The 24,828-nt window shown below is 36.2% G+C and overlaps 1 protein-coding gene across 1 annotated transcript in view; it reads right to left on the bottom strand.

Annotated features, from left to right (window-relative positions):
• Positions 1-24,828, bottom strand: part of CACNA2D3 (calcium voltage-gated channel auxiliary subunit alpha2delta 3) — a 387,704-nt gene that overhangs the window by 8,207 nt on the left and 354,669 nt on the right. Inside the window, exons 31-34 of the mRNA XM_088061797.1 lie at positions 17,933-18,008; positions 14,482-14,534; positions 12,863-12,918; positions 9,408-9,519 (exon numbers count right to left, since the gene is read on the bottom strand). Coding sequence (XP_087917923.1) covers positions 9,408-9,519; positions 12,863-12,918; positions 14,482-14,534; positions 17,933-18,008 — 297 coding nt within the window. The remainder of the gene's footprint in view (positions 1-9,407; positions 9,520-12,862; positions 12,919-14,481; positions 14,535-17,932; positions 18,009-24,828) is intronic.

Below are 24,828 nucleotides of genomic sequence, written 5' to 3'. Positions count from 1 at the left end.
ATTTTAGTCATATAAATATTTAAATCACTGTTTGGATTCACTTTTAATTCCTTGCTCAGGAGGTTTAGCAGCCTGATTTAAGGGAAAAAAAATCTGTGTATGTATTTTCCATTTCCTTAATGACCATTGGAACACTTTTACTATCATTTAATGTCACAGTGATTACTGTGGAACTTAAAATCAAATTATGAGTAGAATATCAGAGTATTGTGTTGGCAAATGTCACTCCTGAACATACATGATCATATTAATCATTTTTATGTGACAACAGGAAAGATCCTTTAAATACTACTTGTGTTGCTCAGGCAGACAAATCCTTCAAAGCTTGGAAGAATTTCACTGTGAGTAGTTTGAACTGAAATAAACATAGGGCAATATTTTCAAATTGGCAACTTAAACAAATGTACAAAGATGTGAGGAAGTGTCTAAATTTCCATGGAACTCAGCCCTCAGTGGCCACTCTGGCTCTTGAGCATCACTGTAAACTCAGCCTTTTCCCCCTGGGCTTTTCAGTGTTATTTTTTTTCCTTGTAAACCTCCATTAATGAACTTGGAGTATTTTGGATTAAGATGAGTTGTAACTTTGGGATTACATTTCACATCTGTCAAATGTGATCTTTTCTATTTTTTGGAGGCACACACAAAAAAAAAATACCAGCAAGAGGGCAGAGTAAATGGAAAATATTGTGCCCTCAAATATGTGTTACTCACATAACTGTTGGTTGCAAACGTTCAACCCTAATGGTCTGGAACAAACTTTAAGCATTCAACTGAAGTGCAGATATCCACTTTGCTGTTTCCCAACTCCTGTCATGTGCTTTCCAGGCTGCTGGCCACATTTCCAACCTACGTCTCTCTCGCTTATCACATTTTTGCAAAGAATGAATGAAATGTTTATATCACAGTCAAGTTGTGCTACTTGTTTTTTTGGTTTTTTGTGGGTTTTTTTCCTAAAATAATTGATGACAGAGAATGAAATATCTAATGCAATTTGTAAAAATAACATATATGCCAATAACAACATTTCTGAGAGCTGGAGCAGTATATAAATGGTTCTCTCACAGCTAATGGTTCTCTCACATGAAGAGGGGCAGATAAACTCCCAGCCTCAGGCTTGTAATTGTATCCTGACCTCATGTGAGCAAAATATTGCCACCACATACAGCCTGCCTGCGTGTAGTACAGTTTGGTATCAGTGCAAACATAGAGCAAAATTCAGTGCTGAGGATTTAGGTGAGCAGTGTCATCCTCACCATTCCTGTGCCTGTTGAACACTCAGAGCCCCACAGAGCTGTGCCATGGCTGGAAACCCCTCAGCTTCAGACAGGATCCCCCAGAAGTGCCCATCCTTGCTCACTCCCCACCAGGAGGGGATTCTTTCTCAAATAACTGATGCTCAGACAAGAGCACTTGACCAACTGCATGTTAGGAATGCTGCAAACACCCAAAAATTTAAGAGTGTACAGCCTTTAGGATGACAAAAGATCCTTAGTGTAATGAGGCGCTGGACTGCTCATAACCCTTCTGGTGCAGCCACCCCTCCATATGAAGTGTAGGGTAATGGAGAGTTTCAGACATCCAGGCTGAAAATGTACTGGCTTTTTTTTTTCAAAGAAATCAAGACCAGACACCCCACAAGCTTTGAATGTTTGTCAGCATTCACACCCCTGCACAACCCTGAGCTGAGTGTGACATAGGTGGGTCTCCACAAGCAGGGTGGGTGCCTGGCTCTGTGCTCACAGCGACCAACAGAGGAGACACAGTAATTGGCACAAAGCAAATCACATCAGAGGTCTCCTAAAGCCTTTTCCCTTGACAGTGACACCTGGGTAACAAGACCACAACAGAGAGGTCAGAGAAGATATCCAGGCTGAAAAATACACTTCCAATACAGCATGTTAGCAAATATGTGTTTTTAGCAGAGTTCTTTAGCTCTACACAAGTAGTTGTGGTTTGTATTGAGAGACATCTCAGATTGTGTTTTTTAAAATGCTATATGATTTCTAAGCTAGGTTCTATATATAACTTTAAGATGAAAAAGCCTGTTGATATATTCTGGTTTAGGAAGGCTCACAGATATACGACATTGTAAAAGTAACTTTTGAATGGCAAGAATTGGAATTACTCTTTTCCACGACTTTAGGTCAAGTCTCATGTACAATATGACTCTAGCAAGGAGAGCTGCACAACAGAAAATACAGAAATGACCAGGAGAGTCACATAAAAATAGTAATAAATCCTGGAGCGAAACTGCTCATTGGATGGGTCCACAGTGTGTTTTTTGTTAATTTATTAACAAAATTTAATATTTTAAATGTTAATTTATTTCTGTTAACATAAACTTTAGCAATGATTGAGAAGGCCACATCTGAAATATTTAAGTGCATTATGTGCCATCTTTTCCATAGCCAGATAAAACTCTCTTTTGTTTAATATAATATACAAAAGTTCTTTGCATGGCGCTCAAATCTTAAGATTCATGTTGTTTTCCTAAGTTAAAGGCTTTAAAATATTCTGTAAGCTATCCCAAACCCTTTAAAAAAGAAAGTGTTCCATGTAAAGATGTCTAAGCCATGTTTGTATTGTTTTTCATCTGCCTATAATATGAATATATTACAAACTAAAATTAATGTTCTAATATTAGCAATTCTTCATAAATGTGCCTGGCTTTAAAAATTCATCACATTTCTCAATTTCAATTTTTTTTTCCTTTCTCAAGCCATTGTATATAAAACTAATATATGTTATTACTCAGCTCTATATATTATGGCATACATACAACCTTTTAAATCTTGTCATTACAAAGCATGCTTTTATTGCATCAGCAATCTATGAATCTACCATTTCAATAATATTTATTAATTTCATTAATATTTATTAATACTTGTTCAAAATGTAAAATTAAACTAGCTTTTAAGTGGATTATGATTTATATTTTAATGGAGTACTGATTTTAACTATGAAGAGTGAATGGGTGCAGATCATCAAGTTTCCCTGCAGAGCTTTTCTTGGAAGTGGGGAGTCAAGAGTAGGAGTGCACATCTCATCCTACTGGTGAGAAAAAAACCTACAGCTAAACTTAATTTTCACTAAAATTCCAAGATTTTACAGTGCTTACAGAGGGAGACATAGGGTGGCAGTCTGTGTATAGACAACTAAAATGTTTCAGAACAACGATACTAAAAAAGTTCTGAAACAGAAAAAAACAAAAACCTCCAAGCAAACAGAAATTCTCCAGCCTTGAAAACTGTCCCAGGGATTGTTAAACTGATGACTGGCAGGCACAGACCTGCCTGGTAACTTAGATATGTCTTGCCCTATTATTTTATATACCTTTTTTCTTAAATGAAAATAGTAATTTACAGTGTTTCCTGAACTGGACATTCAAAATATACATTATCAAAGGGTAGAGTTAAATTGCCCATATAGTGACTTTAAATTACACCTGCATGACAAACATTATAATCATTGGTGCCTTTGAAGTGAAGAGAAAGTTACTCAGCCTGCAAATGGAGAAGTGTGGGTAACACACAATATAACATTTTCAGCTAAGTATAAAGACCTTTAATAAACAATTCTAGCAGTTTAAATTGCATAATTTGATACTTTTTACTAGGAAAGAACAAGGAAAAAATATTTTTGGATCTTCTAGAGTTTTGGGGTTTTGGCTAAAATAAGTTTCTAGAAATACCACTGTTGCCTCAAATTTAAAGACCTTTTAACAGCCATAAGTAATCTGGAAGCCTGGAAGATCTGCTTTTCAAAAGAGAGGTGCAAGATAATTCCATATACTTAGATTGTGACCCTTGAGACTTCAACAATGAACCGCTGAGGCATGAAAAATACAGAGTTTCCCTTGAAGATATTCCTTTAGCTCCAAGCACATCCAAGCAAGCTCTGAAATGAAGGTCTGTTCAGCACTGTAAAGACCAGTCCTGAGAGGTTTGGCTGCAGCACACCTGCGACCCAACACGGGTCAAAACCCTCGGTGTGCACATCGCCACGCGGGTACCGGGCACAGCTGCTGGACAAGGAGCAGTGCAAAACATACGGGCTGAACAAAGGGTGGGGAAACAGAGAGAGCATTTCCCTCAGCACCAGAAAAGGTGGATACAGGAAAAAGAATACAATCCAAAATGTCATTTAGAAGACTGACTATAATTTTCTGCCCTAACAGCTCCAGGACAGACACAGGGACATTCTGATACACATTGATAGAGCTCCCAAAGAGAAGAAATTGGCCCTTGATGCTTTGGCTGGTTTATGTGGCAAGCTGGTTTGTTTAGCAGTAAACTAACTACATCTGAAAAGGCAAATGATTATTTATTTCATGGGAAATTGAACTGTGTATTTATTTATACATTTTAAACATGATCAAGTACAGCAGTTTGGCAAGCTTCTACTGCGAAAGAAATGCGGAAATATTTTAGCAAATGGTGGCATGTCTCGAGATTAAGCGGGTTTTAAAACCATTACCATTTTAATGTCTGCAGATTGCACTACTCATGACACTAATATACTCATGCCCTGAGCAGTCTGTGTCTAATTTGTGTTGTTATTTATCTGCTCCTGCCAAATCTGTGCATTTAGTGGACAAGTCTGAAATTTGCCATTATAAGTCCACATGAAGGGTTCAGGGTCATCATGAACTACGTTGCCATTACCATTTACCTCTTTTATTGACAATAAACAGCATTCAATGCCCAGTCTATGAGAAAGCAAGAGAAGCAATTATCTTTGATGATTTCTTGATGATTTTCCTTGCAAATGTCTGCTTACTAACACTCTGTGTGAGCAAATAGATGATACATGGGACGGTGTTTATTCAAAGAAGCAGTTCTTATACATTTTAACAGGCAACTTCCATGTGATGCCCACCAGGGTAAAGTAAATGCATTCATCTTTCATATCTGGCATAACTAAAACACACATAAGTCTTGCCCAGGGTTAGGATGATTGTAGCTAAATACTTCCTTGCTTCCCTGGTGACAATATGGCTTTCTTATATTTACTTTCCTCCTTGTGTCTTAAGATTGTGAACAAAGGATCAACTGGAAACAAAACAGTTTCTTTGGGGTTTTGGTATTGACCCTGTAGACCCATGAGTGCTGCAATTAAAAGAGAAGGGGGATTTTTTTGGAAGTAAGGCCAGATTTTTGATCTTCATCCAAGTCCAATATGTCATCACACATGAACAGGAGAGGTTAAAAGGGCAAATTTTAAAGCATTTGACTGTGCAACTGCTGCCTAATCTGTATAACCACAGTTTTTACAGCAAACACACAAATTTGGCAACTAGGCACCCAACTGGCTCCTTGCAAATTTGAAATTTTAACATATGTGCTTAAAGTATAAATAGTCAGACAACTAAATTTCTATACTCACCTTCTTAGCAGGTATAGCTGAAACTGATGTTATTTTAATAAATGAAGCTTAATGAAAACATTTGAATTTTCATGAATAAATGAGATTTGCTATTAGACAAAATCATTTTTGTTTGTTCTACAAAGAGATGGGAGGATATAATAAAAAGACTGGCAAACATTTTCTGATCAAATATCTTAACAGCCATCATCTTTCCTAATTTATAACAGCTTTGGCATTCTAGTGATGTTTTTCTTAGACACCTTTAGTTCAAGTAAAATTTGTTGTGATGAGATCCCCAAAAGGCAAAACCTGGTGAGGTACCCAGTGAGCATTGCTAAAAAGCATTGGTTAACACACTTATATTTAAAATTAGTTGAAATATTGGTGCAGTATTCATAAAACTACAAACATCACTAATCAATTTATATAGTCTAAAACTTCAAGCTTGATGTCTAATCAGAAATTCGTCTCTGAGCAGCAGAACACCTTTAAAGCCCATACCAAGTACATCTGTCATTAGTGCAGTTCTGACTCCACAGAAAGAGTGCCAGTTAAGACTGATAAAGAAAAAATATTTCTCTTTAGCAATTAATTACTTTCAATCTTGAGGCTGTGATAGAACAGTCTATGATATAAGTTTTCAGAAGTAATGGGGTTTATATTTTTTTTAGGTTTTTTTTGCTGTAAAAAGGAATTGCTTACTGGAAAATATGAAACCATTTCAGATTTTTCAAAAAATCCCAGTTTTTCTCTCTTGTTGATGGTGCTTAGAAAATGTGGGTTGACTTGTTTTTGATTGCTGTTTAAATAACAGATTAATTTAATAATCATTGGGATATTGAATAACAACAAATTATGGGGTGGGACAGCCAAACCCTGACCCTAATGACATTCTTATGTTAATTCTTATTTTCTTTTAGGCTCCTGCTTTCTTAATAAAACCTATATTTTTGAAAATCGTTTTTAAACGTTGCAATTTATCTCAAAGTAGTTTTCTTGTAAGAGATAAGTTTACATCTAGGGGGTGCATTTTATATGTTGGTATATTTTTAGTGCCTGCTTAAGTGCATAGGTGTCCTTCCATTGAAGGAGTTCCCAGAGATGGCTGAAAATGTGAGCCAGCTATTAAAAAGTAATTAGCAGGTAGTCCTTTCTACTGTGTGACTTATTTTAGTATACTTCAATTTAAATCCGAGTACCCATGATTGAATTTGTGACTGGAAATGTTTATGAATTTTCATTAATGTATTTGGTGACTGTCCCTTTTAGCATGGGCAGGGTATTTCTACAAGATCAGTAACAGCACACCCAGGACAGAATAAAATTGAGCCTCTGCCCCTCACCCTGTGACCTTGCTGGCTATGACTGTGACTTTGTTAGTAAAAACACAGTATTTATGCCCCAAAATGTCTTCTCTAAGTAACATTATATGGTTTCAATTAACATCAGTCATCATTTTTACTTCTACTAAGAGACTGGTTTTAGTCTCCTTTTCAGACAAGGGCTCCATAGTAGTGCCTGACACTGCAGGAACAAAAGCCAGGGACTGGGGTATCTTTTGACTCAAACCTGCTTAAAGCAGAGTATCTGCACAACTTTTGTTTGCAAACCTGTTCACAATATACTGACTTTTCTAGTGTCTTTCAAGCAGTTTTTCAGTATTCCATGGGGTGCATCATCAGATGAATATTTACAATTATCTTCTTCTATTTGCAATAAATACTTGCAATTATATATCACAGATTAACCCCTAACATGATCCAAGGAGGATGCAGAAAAGAATCCCACTGGCTCAAAGTGACACTGCACAGATTAAGCATCTGACACAGTGTCAGCTCCAGACTTACTGGATAAAACATTGAATATAAATTCTGATTGAGCCCATCATTCTTAAATTACAAATATTAAGCAATACACTTGCTTGAAAAATATTTATTGGTACTGAGGCTATGAAGCAGAAAACTGGGTCAGAAGATGTAGGTCTACAAAGGACTTTGGGTCAAATTCCTTAGCTGTTCTGCGGGAAAGTGTCCTGGGTTATAACAAAAATATTTGGAATCCAATGCAGTCTGCAATCTTAGATGCAATTTGTAGATTGTTAATGACAGTGGGTAAATGGTATAATGAACAACTTTCCCATGAGAATCTAATAGTTCTTCTGGATTATTTCTTTAGGTTTTGCCGTTGCTTGTGGAGAAAAATAATGGGTGCCTTGAGATCAGTTTGCAACTTACAGGGTTTTATTTTATTTTTTTTTCCACTGTGGAACACAAAATGTTTTTCTATGAAAAAGATCTCAGTGCATTATTTTTGAAATACTATAATTTTCACTAAACTCAGCTTCCAACTTCATGCTTTCCAAGTATTGCAGAATTGTATTATTTTTGAAACTTATTTCCTTTGACCTGAAGTTACCTAGGAACACAGACTAAAATCTGCATTCCTCTGAGAAAACCTAGTCCTGTTAAATTAATCTTCTTTGCATGTGTCTGTTTGCAATATTTAAACAGAATCATACAATGGTTAGGGTTTGAAGGGACCTTAAAGACGATCTGGTTCCAGCCCTCCAGCCATGGCAGGGACACCTTCCACTAGACCAGGATGCTGAAAACCCCATCCAACCTGGCCTGGAACACCTCCAGGACTGCATGCTCATTTGTTTCACAACTTCTCAGTAACCTTCTGCTAAATTATCACAAAATAAGGCTGCTTAAATTCTACAATGCTGGCACAAAGCACTTGCAGCAGTGTAACTTCATTGTATTTGATATGTCAAGTGGAAAAATCACGGCTTGGTTTTGTTGAGTTTGTACTTTTCAGGCAGTGGGACCTATTGTTGCACTTAAAGGGTTCCAGAGCATCAATTTACAAAGCACTCTCATACTTCTATTCCACAAAGCCATATAAAACCAATTATTCATACTAGACATTAACAATTTCCTTCTACTTAAAAGTTGGTCAGTAGCAAATGAAAAGTGAATATCAGCACTTAAAATTTATCTCCAGTGTACTTACTCTTATTTCCTGTTTTAAAGTAATGAAAATATCAAGGAGAAAATTTAGGAGTAAGTCCAGAAGCACACCTATTGACTTCAAAGTGAAGTTTTCACCTTTATTTGCTAATTGCATATTGATTTATCCTGGAAAGGAAGAGCTGCAACAGTTTTTGTTTAAGTTATAAATTCTTCCTGGCATCAATATTGATAGACAAATTATTGTTGTAAATACTAATCTCCCTGGCGATGACAACCTCTCAGCATAAAGGAAATCCAATTAAGAGACTTATCAAAGTACAGAAATTTTCATAAGCAATACCTATGCAATTCCACAGTTAAAATGTACCAGAACTACAGTCAAAATGTCACACACAGCACATGGGCACCAAATGCAGAGAAAATACATTTTCAGTGTGAAAGAGGAAAGCTAGATTGAAGTATTCCTCTTCTTTTAGCTCTATAAGGGACAAGTTTCCATCAGCACTGGTAGAAATGACATTACAGCACTGTCATGTGAGATTTGTTATTATTAACACAGCTTCCCAGCACCAAAAGTTTGGAGAATAGATTTAATCATCTCCCACTCTTTCAGACTAGCACTTCCAAGAAGGAAACTCTCTTTGGCATTCCAGTAAAACACCCAGATCTCACCGTAGGAGAAGGGAACTCCTAACTTATCCAGAAGGGTTTCACTCCTGGACAGGAGACTGAACAACACTTACCTTTTGGATCTAAATCTTACAGCCTATACCCTTAGAATGCTGCCTGTACTTAGGAAAAATATGAAAACATTCACTATTTGAAATTAACATAAGCCTCTACTGCTTCTACATTTTTTTGGTAGAAAAGAATAGGCACGGCTTTAATTTAAGAGCATCAAACTTTTAAGTGACCCCTGTAACAGGAGAAACGGCACCTTGACAGAGGTCACTACATAGGATAAAACACAACAGACTTGTACGATCTTCAACACAGCCTTGAATAATTCAGTTTTATTGCTTTGTCACAAACAGTTGTATAAAAAAAAAAATTGAAAGGGCTTACTTGAAACAGTCATCGCAAGCAATATTCCCCGTGGTCTCCTTTATAGTGCGCTCGGAAACAAAGGCTGGATATTCGGTATCACAGGGCTCTAGGGTTTGTTTCAACCTCTGCGCTATAGGCACAGCAAAAAACATCTTGATGTTAACATGAGAAGAACAGCACACAAAATTGTGAACAACATGAGATGCTGTATTACAGAGCTCGCAAAGAACGGAAATGTTACTCAGCTTCTGCCACCCTGTGAGATTTCCTAGGCAGTGCATAACACTATTTTTTCAATTAAATAAAAAAAGAAAGTTTATCCATGGAATGTAATTTTGCAAGACATCACTGTTAAAGTAGTTATTAATGGTTTAGCCATTGCCAACCTACTTTACATTTATGCATGAGTTTCTACTCTTTCTGTGTAGATCCAAGATGGATTTACTGTCATTTTTATCTCTGTGGTGCGGTGCATCATTAAACTTTATTCATGTGAGTTTACATTTATTTGATATGTAAATTGTGGTATATTTTACTGAAGCCAAAATATCTATTATATATTACAGCTTGGGAATCTTTGGAGGGTTTCATGAGTTAAAATAACTGTGGGTGGGAGAGTCAGAAGAGTTACTTTACCCAACAGCAATGCTTGTTATCTGCTTCCCAAAATAGTAATTAAACGACTCCATAGCACCTTTAATCTGAAAAAAAAAAGTGTCATTATTTCCATCTTAAAGACTGGGAAACTGAGTTACCAGGAAGCAGTGGGGCTGGTTCAAGGTCAAACTACAGGACAGCAGCTCTTCTGACTCTCACACCAAAGTATCTGTCATACAACGTTTCTCCCTCATTCCCTTTCTTTTTCCTTCCCACCCCTTCATTGTTCCTTAACACAGAGATACACTTTGCACATCAGCACAAATGTTAACCCTATCTTAAACTAATTGTTAAGTGAGAAAACAAGATGAGGTATGACAGAAATAGATTACACTGAACAGGCTCTTGGGCTCGACAGCCCTTCCCCTGGTGATGATCTGTTTCAGTGAGTGATGCATCCACTGAGCAGTGCCAGGGGAGCATTTCCAATCACACCAGGGCATGCATTTCTGAACTGGTCACAGCTTTTGTATATAATAAATATATATATATGTTCCACCAAATGCATAGATCTCAAAAGAGGTACTAAAGCTGGTCAGAAAAGTTGTTATTTCTGATGTTTCCATGTTCTCACTGTGGTTGTGGCATATTTAATCGTTCAGTGTTTTCTAGAAAATTGCCTTGCTAGCTCTACTACACCTCTTCCCTTTCTCTTCTGCTCTCCCAATCTGTTGGGAGTTTCTCACCTGTGTTTTGAGTCTAGCCTCACATGTATCAACATATGGCTTGTGTCACAAAGAGGCTGACAAAGATTCATTAGTCTCACATTTTCTGCACCTCACTAGAGTCCAGAAGATGATGGGGTTGCCCAAGGTTTCAGGTTTCCTCTTTCTCATTTACAAATGTGATTGCAATTAAAAGATCTTGGGCAGAAGTATTTTCCATAGTAGGGTTTGGCAAATGGGCAGGTGTATGTGGACCCTCCAGCATCTTCATAGTATATCATATTCTATTAATGTCACAATTTGAGTAGGAAGCAATTTCTCCACTCAAGGAACTGATATATATTTTTTCTGAGCTTTGTTAAGCATTGTTAAGTAAGAAATAAATGTGCAGGTTTATTAATTTTAATTTAATGAAGTGCAGTCAATAAATATTAATAAATATCAATAAATAATAAATATCAATAAATATTCCAACCCTTAGTTGTAATACAACATTTACAGAAGAACATACCTAAGCATGTGCTTTTCTCTCCTGCTCTTTTGTAAAATATCTTCTGCTTTTTCTTCCTAAAATATGCTCCTTCCAAACAACCATCCCTTGCTACCAAACCAGACATGAGCTGGGCAAGAACTACCTAAAAGTATTGACATTCCAATGAGTGTGAAGAGTGGGTATGTCTCATACTCTTAACTCATCAAAGAAAGGGAGCAAGTGACTTGTGAAATTAAAACTTCATTGTCAACTAAAACATGAATGGAAATTTCTCAATAATACTGGTCCATCAAGGTGCTGCACTGATATTTTGTTTTAAATACAAGGAAGTTTGCAAGCTATTATTGCCTCTTCTGCAATTAGTGAACTCTCAAAATACACATCAGACATTCATTTTCATGAGATGAAGAGGGATGTTGTGTTTGAAAGATATTTTCTCTAGCATAAAACGCAAGTGAGACTGGATGTTTCACATCAGGATATATTAAAGCATATTTGTAGAGCACACTTGAAAGAAAAATTATTTATTTCCTCCACTGGCTGCTTTGGCTGCTCTGCAAACACCAAGGACTAGGACAGGCACAGCTGCCATTCCTCAAGGAATAGTTTTGCATTTTCTGGTTCTAGCACAGCAAACCTGACTGTCCTGCACAGCCTCAGTGTTAGAGATGGTTCTCTTCAAGCTTAGGGAAATCACTGAACAGTTGGTCTCGGTTTTTAGGGGCCTGACTGATATTTTAGCTTCAGACAGGATATTATTTTGGCATAAAGACAGCCTAGTATCCAGGCAATGCAAATATTAAATGAAGCCTAGAGCAGCAATTTTATCCCCTGCTTTGCTAAGAAATATGCAAATATGAAGCTGAAGAATTCAGTTTAAGACTTTACACCAGTCAGTGACACACAATTTGCCTATTAAATTGTCACTTCAAGAGCACTGCTCTTGTAAAGTGGCCATTTACTTCTGAGTAAAAGTCTGTTAAAATATAAAAAGAGAGCTTACACTGAAACTTCCCGTTCTTAGTGGAACTATTAAAAATCTCCATTATTTCAAATGAAGCTTCTGCATTTAAAAAAAAAAATTTGAATAAATTGAATTTTACTACATTTATATGTCTGTTTTGAATGGAATGGTAAAACAAAACGCAGATCAGCCTTTAGCATAAAATACACTAACTTAAGCTTTAAAAATTAGTTTTGTATGAAATAAGAGAGATGGTCATATTTCTTTACACTTTTTTTTTGAAATGGCATTTTCCAGCACAAAAACTCCACTGTATTTTATGGCAGCTCTAGGAAAAAAAAGAAGCTGTATAAATAAAACAGCTCAGTGTAATTGCTTTATTCACAAAGATTGTTTTGGAAGGAAGAGAAATGCTTTTAAAAAACATATTTAATCATTATCTACTATTTTAACTTTTCTGTTATAGTAGTATACTTTTTCCTAGAGTGCACACAAGCACTTAGTTATTCATAGAAGATGTCAATTTTCCTGTGTTTTAGGAAACATTAACAAAGAAGAGGATGTTTGCATGGGAGGAAAACTATCATCAGATGTTTATTATTTAATCTAAAACAGTGTACACACATCTAAATTTCAAAAGTCCAATTTACTTTAGAGATTTTTGCCATTATGCCAGGAAAAAAATCACACTCACCTTTAGCTGTTAGATCAGAGTGCCACCAACTGCATAGATTAAATTCCACGAGGAACCTGGAGAAATTATTAGAGTTTTCACATTACCCCACAGAATGTTTTCAAAACACTAAACTGGCAGTAGCTTGATAACATTAATCCTATTTTAGATAAAAGCTAACACAGAACTGAAATTCAAATTACTGGCATAACTCTGGGATTAACAACCACTGCTATTCTCATATTTTTAATATTTTAACATCTAAAATTTATTCTGAAATTAACTTCATCAATAAATCACAGTTTTAGCCAGTTTTAACTGAAAATATTGATTGTATTTGAAGTGTCCATTAAAATTTTCAAAGCATGGCAGCACACACTATTTTTGCTGTTGAACATTATTTCTTCATCATGTGGGTATTTTGATCCTAGCAAAATGAGAATGTAACTGTCCAGGCTACCATACAGGAGTATGCATAAAATAGTTTCTTTTATTAATTCTCAAACTGAAATAATAAAGCTGTTTTATTTCTAAGAGCAGAAAAGATTAACCACTGTCTAATCAACTCTAACTAAATTGTAGAGAACACTAAAATACACCATGATTTATTTGGAAGAATGGACTGAAAATTGTCAGTCAATCAGTTGTTGTAAGAGTAAAGAATGTGAAACCAATATATATAAGTTATAACTTATATATGTATATCATAAGTTCATCATATGCCCATGAATCTGCAATACTTATAAACATAGAATTCTTCTTAACATTTTCAAAGCTGTGATATGTAGCATCAGACTCATTTTAACACAATTTCTTTCTCTTATATTCACTTGGAAAGCTGCATGGCAGATCAGTCTCTGCCCTCTGGCAGCAGCCATTCAGTTAATTCTCCTTAACTCTTATTCTGAGCCTTGAAAAAAAACCCATACAATTTACAATTAAACAAAATGACTACAAGAAAAAAATCAGTTCTATGTCAGAAAAGATAAAATTCACTTATATCTGCAGCTCTGCTTTCAGATAAGAAGAATAATAAATCATATAGCTTAATAACATGACACATTTTAAGGCTTCCTCTTCTCCAAATGATATTGCTGTTTCTTAGGCACCTTCTCTTAAAGATAAGCATCATTATGAATTAACTGGGAGTTTTAGAAGAATTAATGGAGATAGAAAAATTCAGCAACATTCAAGTACACCTTATCTGGCATTGTAATGGGTCCATCTTACAGAATTTTATGAAGTGACAAACAATACAGTGAGTAACAAGTTTCTCTTCTGGCAGCAGCCCACCCAAGCAGCATCACAAACAGCCAGTCATGTATCTAAAACTTAACAGTACCCACAGAAAGAAATTTGGGTTGTGTGTTGTGATCTGCTAAACAAAGACATGCAGATATAAGTGAAGACCATGAATGCAATAAAAGTGAAACTGCAGTTATACAGCCAAAATTTTCTCAGATTTAAAAAAAAAGCAAAATTGGGAAAAAAAATATTGACAAATATTACTATGTTTAAAATCATGTAATAAAAGCAGCACAATGCATGTAAAATGCAAAAGGTACAAATTAATATTCAAAAGTAAAAATATTTAGTAATTCATAGAAATATTCGTTATATTCTTGATGAAATCTACTTACAGAACAAGTTCAGTCATAATCCACTTTACTGCAGCAAAGAAGGCATTATAAGGCTGAAGAGAAGCAACTCATTTAATATAAAGGCAAAACATGCAGCATTTATATCTTAACTGAACTCTTCATGTAAAAAACAATGCTTTGGACATTCAAATGCATGTGGAGCATAAAACCCCCCTTTTTAATGATCAAGAAATATTATTGTATTGATTATAAAATGTATAGTAACGAAATTTCCTTTATAGCATACTTGGCCATATGCACAGATTATCGGTGGGAAAAGGAAAGTTTTTGCAAATGATTCTTAAATCTTTAACCTCTAGGGGTTCCTATTTCCCAGGCTATTGCTGGAGGAACAGCTTGGGTAGATAATATGAGCTTTTCTTGGGCTGCAGTTCACAGATTTGCCTTTCTATAATGCAAATCTCTATTCATTACCTCAGCCTCATTAGGCTCAGAAAAGCTTCTGAAGTCTGAATTTACCTAAATGTTTATCTGACATTTGACAGTCCAGTTGTAAGCACTTTAAGAAGTTTTTTCCCTCCTCCTCCTGTTTTTCTGGATCACAAATACAGCAAATACAGCAAATCCTTTGAAAATCCTCTGTTTACAGTATTTCTAATACATTCTGAATATTTCATTTTTGAAAAGACTATTAATAGGATTAATCTTTCATGAAAGAAAGCCAGGCAGAAAAGTCAGCTTCCAGAAATTTGGAATTTCTCCTTGTCTCCCTTATCTTTGTTAAGATGTCCTAGTTGCATAAAATTCTGCAGACTCTTTTAGACAGAGATAAAACAGAGTATTTTAACAAATAGAAATCATAATGGCAGAACTCCTCAGATCTCTTAAATCATGTTTAACCACCCCAAATCAGCACTCAATGAAGCAATGCTGTTTGGCAGAGCAGTAACAGGACATCTAAAATTTTCAGGGGCCACAGAGAAAGTTTCTGTGCAGGGCTGAGGACTCACAGATCCAAAGAACTCACTTAGTGCCGTGTCTGAGACTGGAAAGATTTTCACCTGTGAAACCCTGTCTTATAGGAAATTATAAAAACTACAAAACTTTCCTGGAGATGAAAGAAAAGAAAATATCATCCCTGTGGGACATCTTATTAATTTTGATTCCAAATCAGAAAACCTGAAATTTCATGACCAGGTAATTCAATTTTCTGTATACTTTTGTTTTCATAATGCCAAATTTAGTGTAAAACAATGTATTCGTTATTACTTATGAAGAATACTTATTTAGTGTAAAATACACCATGTGTTTTAGTAACTCTTTTAATATTAGAAATTAATTAAAATTTAAAACCCCAATGTATCTGAAAAATTTATTAATTTCTACAGAAAATGAAAAAATATTTTGTTTTGAAATTCCAGTGGGAAAAACATGTCATTTCAATGATATAAATACATTCTCATGAAATGTGATTTTACTCAAGAGCCTTTTCCACTCACAGATGGTTCCTTCAAAAACTGCAACAAAAACTGCAGGAATTTCATTCTTTCTACATATTTAAACCAACACTGAGAGCCAAAATAATTTAGTTCTGTGGCTCCATGGCACCACTACATTTGCAACAAGGTGGTTCTATGGAGAACCATGTAGGTCTTGGACCAATTAAAACAAAAGTTCAAATAACACAGTGTCTGGACAGCTGTTAGGAAGAAATACTATTAAAGAAATGGACAAGGAGATCTCTAAATCTAATCCATCCCTAATTTATCATCTCACTCCCACAGTTTAAAAGGCTGGAGTTGAGTCTCTGATGCCTCTTCTCCTTGCCTGTGCTGTTTAGAACAGGAACTTCTCATGGAGTTTCCATCTTGTCCCTGTCCCTGTCTCTGTATTTATAAAACCATAATTCTCAAAAGGAAGGATAAACTTTTGTGAGCAAACCTTTTGCTTAAGAAGAAATTATACTGGATACTGCCTAATAACCTGATAAGTAAAAAACTGGGCACAAAACAAGAAACATGAGGGATCAGCCCTACCTGTCCTTAATGCAAGCTCCCTTTGTACTTTTTCAATAGTCATGGTTGATAGGAGTGACTGAAGCAACAGGAAAATAATAACCTAAAACTCTGTTCATCTTTCATACTGAGGATCGCCAAAACTCGCTTGAGGTTTAAAGAGCTTAACTATCTTTAAATAAAAAAAATCTTTGACATGTCTCAGTGTATCCCAAAACAGATGCAGGGGTTTTTTTATCCTGAATATCCTGGACAAAATTTGGAATAATAAAAAAAATATCTTTTGGAATAGAGCCCACTTTTTAAGGGATAATGCTTCAGCTCTACATGCTGAGTGCTTAGTCAAACCGGACTGAAGCCCCAAGTCTTTGGACAGAGGGCTTTTGTTAAGAGTTGAAATATATTTTAAGATTTTTCATGCAAATGTGTTTCACAGCACCCTGTTCTATTTCACTAATAATTTAAATCTCATTGCAGTCTAGTTTTGATGATGTGGAGATGGTCTTTTTTGGGCTCAGACCTTAGTGGATAACAAACTGATAAATGCCATAAGTCCAGGCATATGAAAAACAGTCATGTAAATATGTAAATGAAAACATCCCCAAAAGAACAGAATTATTAAGGGGTTATTTTTTTTCCTAGATAGATCTATATTTTTCTAGTTAGAAGTGCACTTAGAAATGCTATCAGTCAACTTTTCCTGACTGGCAAAATTGCCAGTGTTTTATGGTTGTTCACTTAAGAATTTTTTCATGCTATTACTGTCATCTATTTGTGAAAATGGTTCCTTTTTTGTATGTAAAACCTCTATCTAACACCTGATCAGTTCTGATAGATCACTGTAGCAATCAGTGAATGGTTACAAAGCATCCTTGGGATTATTACCCAGACATAGGATTTAGCAATAAAGTGTTGCTTTGGCAAGACCCAGATTGTCTCTAATCAAGTCTAGCAGAAGGACAGGATTTGTACTCAAATTGCAACACAAGGGTTTAAATGCATTGAAATTCTACTTTAAAAGACATGTTTAAATACTAAGCAAAAGCAATTGCTAAAATCACTGACTTGCATGCCTTGTCAATGAACCATTCCTTTCATATAAAAAAAAAAAAGACAACTCAATTTTTAATTTGAATTACATGTTTATGTACAGAAAAGGCATATGTGATTCCAGTCCCCCAGACAAAACACAATCTACTGCCAAATTTACAAATTCCTAAGAAGGCAGATTCATATAGTGCAAAAAACATTCTGACAGAACCTCAGAAATGATGGCCCAGCATTAAAATGAACTTGAAAAATCGGAACACTTTGCATTATTTTGTAATGAAGCACCCTTTGTATGCTCTGGGATAAACACGAGAGCTATAAGCATTCCAGATCAAAAGAACAGTCTTACAATGACCATGAGATACTTGCAACAATTTTCTTTGATGATTGCATGGAAAGATGCTGATAGGATGAGCTGTACTTACGTCCAGTAAGCTACGGGCACTGTCGCTACTCTCTTTGTTTGTCCTACACATGGCCTGGTAGTCATAAAGTGTAATTCTACAGGGAAGAACAGAAAACTGCTTGACTAAAAGAAGAAAACACAGTGGAATAAAGATGATGATATGGAACATTCTGCTCACAAAGTGGACAGGAAAATAAGAATTGTAACAGCAGGGTGGGGGAAAAAGGGAATGGGATCATTAGAATACAGGTTACAGGAAAGAGTGTAAGAAATGCTGTGAAAACTTTGTAAGGATTTTAGCAGACTACAGAACAAAGCAAAAGCATAACTGGGAGGAACCAGAGAAGGTACACAGAGAGTGTAACACGTAATGGCATAAACAATGTGGGGAGGAGGAGAATACACATCCAACACAATGCTTAAACAACTGGTTCTGGACTCAGGTCAGCACATTTAGCCCCAGAAAGTGAAAGAGCCTATGCATTTGAGAGGCTTCTCACAACAGACAACTCAAACTTCAGTTTCTACAGTCCCAGCATCTCAGTGCACAACTGCTTTGTAATGTGGCATTGCTTCTGAAGCTCCCTGAAGGAGACAGAGGTGGAATTTCAGTGCATTGACAGTACAGATATTTGAAGCAGTATGGGTTTACCTTTGCTTCTTTTCACGAAGGCAAAATATCCCAGGTACCTGCTGTAATCAACTCATGCTAGAAGCCTCCTCAGATGCATAATAAACAGGGAAATTTACTTATGCTTGCAATTTTACTTATCATCAAAACACTTCAGAGATCTAAATGCAAAATCCAGAACTCAGAGCTAGAACATGGAATTATTGTGATTATTTCTCTAAATCTGTCTGTCCATAGAACAATCAGTTAACTTTATCCATCGACATAAACAAAACATTTAAAATCTGTAGCAGATGTAAGGAATCTTTAGCTGATAATTTGTAACAAGTGTAAATATATAGAACTCACTATTGTTAATTGAACATTTCCATTTGACTTTTGCATCATCAGAGGGACGAGGGAACACAACTGGACAGAGATGGTTAATAGAGGTATGAGATGGGACTTCAATGTTTTGCAATGTGTGCCTTGCTTCTAAATGAAGAGGAAAGAAGAGCACACAAATTCAGCTACAGAGAGGTTGTCCCAGAAGCTGCCAAAACCAGGTCATGAAATGCATTCAGCATCACCACGAGGCATCCTGCACTGCATGCCATGAAACCCTGCAACCTGTACCAATAAAATGTTGTATTCCATTGTGGTAAAGGGTATATTTTTATTTTTTTTTTTCTGATCTAATTTTGTGACAGCAATCATCACTAAAACTTCTTTATTATGTCTATTATTTCTTCCTAGCTTACAAACAAAATCTCTAATATATCGGATGTCGCAGCTTCAGCTAGACATTTAGCACATGGTCATACTGCTTACATTATTGTTTTTCTCTTATGTTGAGCATAGAAATGCCTAGGAAGCCATTGTTTTGTGGACTGGCAGAGAGAGGCACATGGGAGACAAACGCATAACTAGAGACCTAAACATGGTGTGAGTCGAACACTGACCATCCTTGGCAGAATCCCGCCCACAGCCAGATCCGCGCACCCAGATCTGCCAAGACAAACAGAGCAGTACATGGTGTAAGCTGTGCTGCCTCTGTGGCATGCAGAAATACACCACTTTCCCTAGCTTTTCCCTTCCTTCTTTTTCATCCTTTAACCGTGGTCAGGATCCAGCCCCTGAGTAGGAATTTCTAAAGCTCAGCCTTTCCAGCCTTGGACTATTTTACTCCTCGGGGTCCGAGCACGGTGTTGTTGTGTGTGCACTTGGACCACCCAGTGATGGAGGCAAGAGATAAATGCATAGAAAAGGGCAGTTTAGAGATGTTAATGTGCTCTCTGCAGAGTATCAAGAAATTCTGTATGAATGAAAGAGTCACATCCTGCATTATTTAATATCTAGCATTAGAAGCAGAATTCATTGTTTTGTCTATATTCACTGTAAATGTTTTTTCAATATATTTTTTAAGTTTGGTGACCATTCCATGTTTAAAAGTGAAATCAATGTCTCAGCTTTCAGTTTCACATAGCAGAACTTCCTGATCAAACAGTGGACTCCATTATTCTGCTAAGCAGTCTTAACCAAATACTATTATAATACTATTATATATATGCTGGTGTAGATATATATATATATATGCACTATTATACTATTCTATATAGAATATATATACTATTATAATGTCATGTGAAAGATCTATTATAATTTGAATTTAATTTTTGATATTGTTAAAAGCCTTCCCCCCCTCAGTATTTGAACTTCTATTGCATTTCTTATGTAATTATTGCATTCTGGTAGACTCAATAGTTTCTTTAAATGCTCAAAGATAAAAATGCATTAAAAGACTGAAATGTTTACTCCCACAAATAAACAGAAATATATTTAATACTTCACCCCAACATGCTAGGTTATATTTTTTGTAGGTTGTGTTATTTTATTGTCGGGAGTATTCAGCAATCTAAGAATGCGCTACGATTAAGAGAAAGAAAACCAATAAATAAATGCAGTTAAAGCACTCTTCATTTAACAGGGAAATAATTAATAAATCTTAGAGTGATGGCAGAAAGGAAGAGTTTTCATAAACAACCTCAAAATCATGTGGAACACTGTAGAACTTGGAAAGGCAGATATCATCTCTGGAATATGTTGGTTTTAGTTAGTTTAGTTTAAGTAAATATATTTGAGTCTTCTAGTGTGAAGGTTCTGGTTCAGGAAAAAATGAGAAATCAGCTAATGTATCCAGGTTTAAAAAAAGGAAAAATAAAAAACAAAAGGAGCAAATGTTTGGAAAGGTACATAGTTTTCTGAAAAAAGCCTGGAATGAGTTTTTGGGTTTAATGCATTGCTGTCTCAAAGTGGGCTGTTCAACACCTAGCTCAAAGTTTCTAAAGATGATTCACACTATTATAGCACAGGATGTGCCAAATATATCAGTGAAAGCATTAGTGCAAAACGTTCTTAAAATACCTGATTGTTTTGTGCTAGAAACAAGTAAGAATTGTGTAACACTTCAAAGACCAGTGGGTGAAGCTGATAGCCACACTGAAATCTGAACACTGCAACATATTGAACCAGTTCTTGATTCTCTGTCACTATGAACGTTATTATATTGGTTCCAAGGCATTTGCAATTTCAAATCCAGTTGTTTTTGTTTTATTCTTATAAATGTAATATGAAAGCAAAAGCCTTCCAGCCCTATTCTGTATAAAAGGTATTATAGCATTTGTAGTCAAAGCATTGCCCAAGACGCTGCAGTGTTTCTGTGTTCAGGTGTCATTTACAGGGTGTTTTTTCCCTGCTAAAATCTCTCTGGGATTTTAGAAAATAGACTTTCTTCTCACTCAGAAAGATTTAACGCATTGTTACTGAAGAAAGGCTTCCAGATCACCCTTTCTGAAGTGACTGTATTTCAGCTTTAAGTAGCTTGCAGCTGACCATATCCTGTCCAGCTGACCATGGTCAGGGAACATAACTTCTAAGCCCATCCATGTGCCAAGTCCATGCTCTGCATCACAGCACCTCCCAAGGGAGCTCTGCTCTTAATACAGAGGACATTCCTGAGACTTCCTGACACCACCACACTGTCAATTTCCACGCCTGAAGTCCCAGACCGATTGTGTTCAGCATCAGCTATTTAGCACAACAAAATGCATATAGTCAGTTTATGTAACTTCAGGGGCCAAACACATCTTAGTGAAAACCCTTTATTGTCAATTTCCTGATACAGTAAATCCCACTCTTCTACTTTGCAATGTACTTACAATTGAGTACAAATCTGGTTCAAGAAAATTAAACTTCCAAGACCTACAGCAGCACAGGATATATTGGCAGATGTACTCTCTATTGCTTTCAGCCAGGTTTTCATCACAGCCATGGATTTCTACTTGGTAGTATAAAATACCACCACTGACAATTGTAGCAGCTGAAAGGTCTTCAATGCATAAAATTTCAAATGTTTTGTCAGCAGTTCAAGATTTGGTGGGTTTCAGATAATGTGTAGGAATAATAAGCTTTTTACCATGGAAGTAAATGTCAAGTCTACAGGAAAAGAAAATATGCTCTAAAGAGCTGGGCAAAGGAAGCCAATAATACAGAAGTCTGAAGCAGAAGAAGTCTGTGCAGCCTGTCTGACATTCTGGCAAGGAGGGGAAAGACGGATGGTGTTGAATGGTGTGAGGAGCAAACCAGTTTCTAAGTCTAGAGAGGTTCCTGTGGGGACATAGCAGGACACCGTAGGAAACCCTAGACTGTTGCTGCTCTGCCTCTCATACCTGCACTGACAGATTGTTAGTGTCCAAAAGCTGCCAGGATAATACCTTTCACCAAAATCAATGGAAAGATTAAAACTAAAGTACAGCATTTTGACAGAACAAACTTGTCATCATGTATCTTTGCTTTTATTGCTCAGCTATTCCCATTGCCAAGGTTCTCAACTAATAACCTGTATAAAAACTGCAACTCAACCTGTATTTACAGAATATGGAATGAGAACTCATTTATGTAACATGCCTGTGTTTCTCCTTAAGTGTATAAACTAATTCTGTATATGAATACACCGCATTAAAGGTAATATTTAGAGACATAAAGTCAAACAATGCCTAAAACTCAGACTAAAGACATTAATTTTAGATATCACGTGAACAAAATATGAGCAGGAAACATACCCCACATCAGTGTGGGAGTTTCAGTGTGCAGATACCAAATTCACATTTAGTAAATGACAAATAAACCTTGTAAAAAGTAAACCTTGTTGGTAATGACAATTTGTTCAATGCCAAGACTAACAACTGCAATTTGGAATGTTCCTTCAGTCTGATCTTCTCCAAAGCAAACATGTGCAATTTGCCCAATTAATAGGCAGCTAAATCCATGAATGTAAAAATCCACATGAATATGAACCCAAATTTTAAATGTGTCAGTTTAGCACAAAGAAAGAGAATGTCTTAATAAAATACTTAAATATGTAATACTGGCTACAACAGAAAAACATCCTTCATCTGGAGGCTGTGCTGCCTCAGTGAAAACTCTGTCCTGTTGTTAAGCAACTACTGATCTCATGATTTGACTTTAAGAATTTACTAAACTACTTTCTAGAAGAACAAAGTTCTGAATTTCTTTTATACTCATAACCTGGGGGCAAAACACTTGCTAGGTTTTGCTAATAAAGCAGATCAAGACAGATAGATGAAAGTGCCTCTGTGCATGTGGAGAGAACAGGTGAAGGATCTGCACTACAAGAAAAACTGGGAAACAAGAGAAGCTCTCAGAGCAACAAGAACTTGATAGGGGGAGCCTTAGCTCCTGGGAAAGCTGCATTTCAGGGGTGTGCCACTTCAGTCATACATCCTGACAACTGATCAAATACCAATATTGCCAAACACCGAAATCACAAAATTACTAAATACCAAATATCAATGCATAGACTCTTCTATGTAAGAGGATGCCTGGTGGAAAGAGAACTGTGAGAGGAAATGATGCAGCTTCCATATTTGTCATACAGAATTGCTTAGTTTTCCTCCTACTGGAAAGGGTGAAGGTGTTTTGAAGTCAAGAGATGTGTCGTTTTCTCTTACAGGTTTATTATGTTTATTTCTTTAGGGATCTCATTGCTTTGATAGCCTTTAATTTTCCTGATGCTAGTGTTGGTTTTTTAGATTTTCATGGTTTGAGCTGTTGAAATTTTTTTCACTGTTTTTATATAAACAAAGCGCTGAGAAAACCATAAAGAAACTTTTCTAAGTTATGTGAAGCAGATACTTTTCCATAAGCACATCCTAATTTATTTAATAATACATTTAAATCATATTTAAATTATTTAACTGTGTGCAATACTTAAGGTATAAGATAAACATAATTTTGCTAAATGAAATCATAGAGCATGTCACGTTGCTGTGCAGGCACTGATATAATTTTTCTCCCTAATTATAAACCCCATAAACTAAGAAAATATACATACATACATATGCACACTTTATTCAAAAGAAGTACTGAGTTTAAAGAAATTGAGGAGGGAAGGAGGTATTTAAGTTCACTTTAAAAAATAAACAGCGAACATAAAAATTGAATTTCATCCTGCTTCATGTTGAAAAGAAATACAGTCAGCAGCAAACAACCCCCTTTTGTTTAGCACTTCCATCTCAATCCTACAAAGCACTTCTATATCACTCCAAATGTGCAGTAGTTGGGAGATCAGACAAAGAGTTGTTTCATTCCTTTTGTGGCTGCAGAGCCTGGCAGCTGGCAGGAATCATGAGGAGGGAGCAGGCGCTGGCACCGCCACTCAGCTCGCTGGGGACCCCGGCCACGCCGCCCTGGAGCTGTCACCAAACTCTGCTGCAGGGGGGATCTGGCTCCACAGAACCTTCTAAACCCACCCAAAAGGGAGCACCACCACCTCAAGCAGGGCAGGGTTATAAAATTCACCTGCTGGACTGCACATGCCATGTCAGAAGCACATGGCAGGGAAGGATGGCTCTGGATATTATGGGAATGAAATGCAATGAACAGAGCGCGCTCTCTGCTTTGCCTCCGTGTAAGAGCAGAAGTGACAATATAATGTATGCAATGCCCACACTGTGCTCTCAGGGAAATGGTGCTGCTGACAGATCCTGCCACTGCACCAAGCATTCTTTTTCTTTTCTTCATATTTAATTTAAATAAATTTTGGAAAAGCAAAACACAATCCCCACCCAGACAAATTAATAATCTTAAAAATATTGTAAATGCATCTCACTATTTTTTGTAAGAAGCAGCAAATATTTCTTCTTCATATTGTTGGAATAATTTATTTAAAGGCCTTATCTAACACAGCTCAAACACAGTTTGGGTTTGGTTTTTTTTTTGCTGCT

Source organism: Pseudopodoces humilis, chromosome 13 (genome assembly GCF_049639895.1).
Source record: "Pseudopodoces humilis isolate 2021_Gansu_Grassland_sample_001 chromosome 13, ASM4963989v1, whole genome shotgun sequence".
Lineage (NCBI taxonomy): Eukaryota > Metazoa > Chordata > Aves > Passeriformes > Paridae > Pseudopodoces > Pseudopodoces humilis.
The sequence above is the reverse complement of the archived record's forward strand: the minus strand, read 5'-3'. Positions and strand labels throughout refer to the sequence as shown.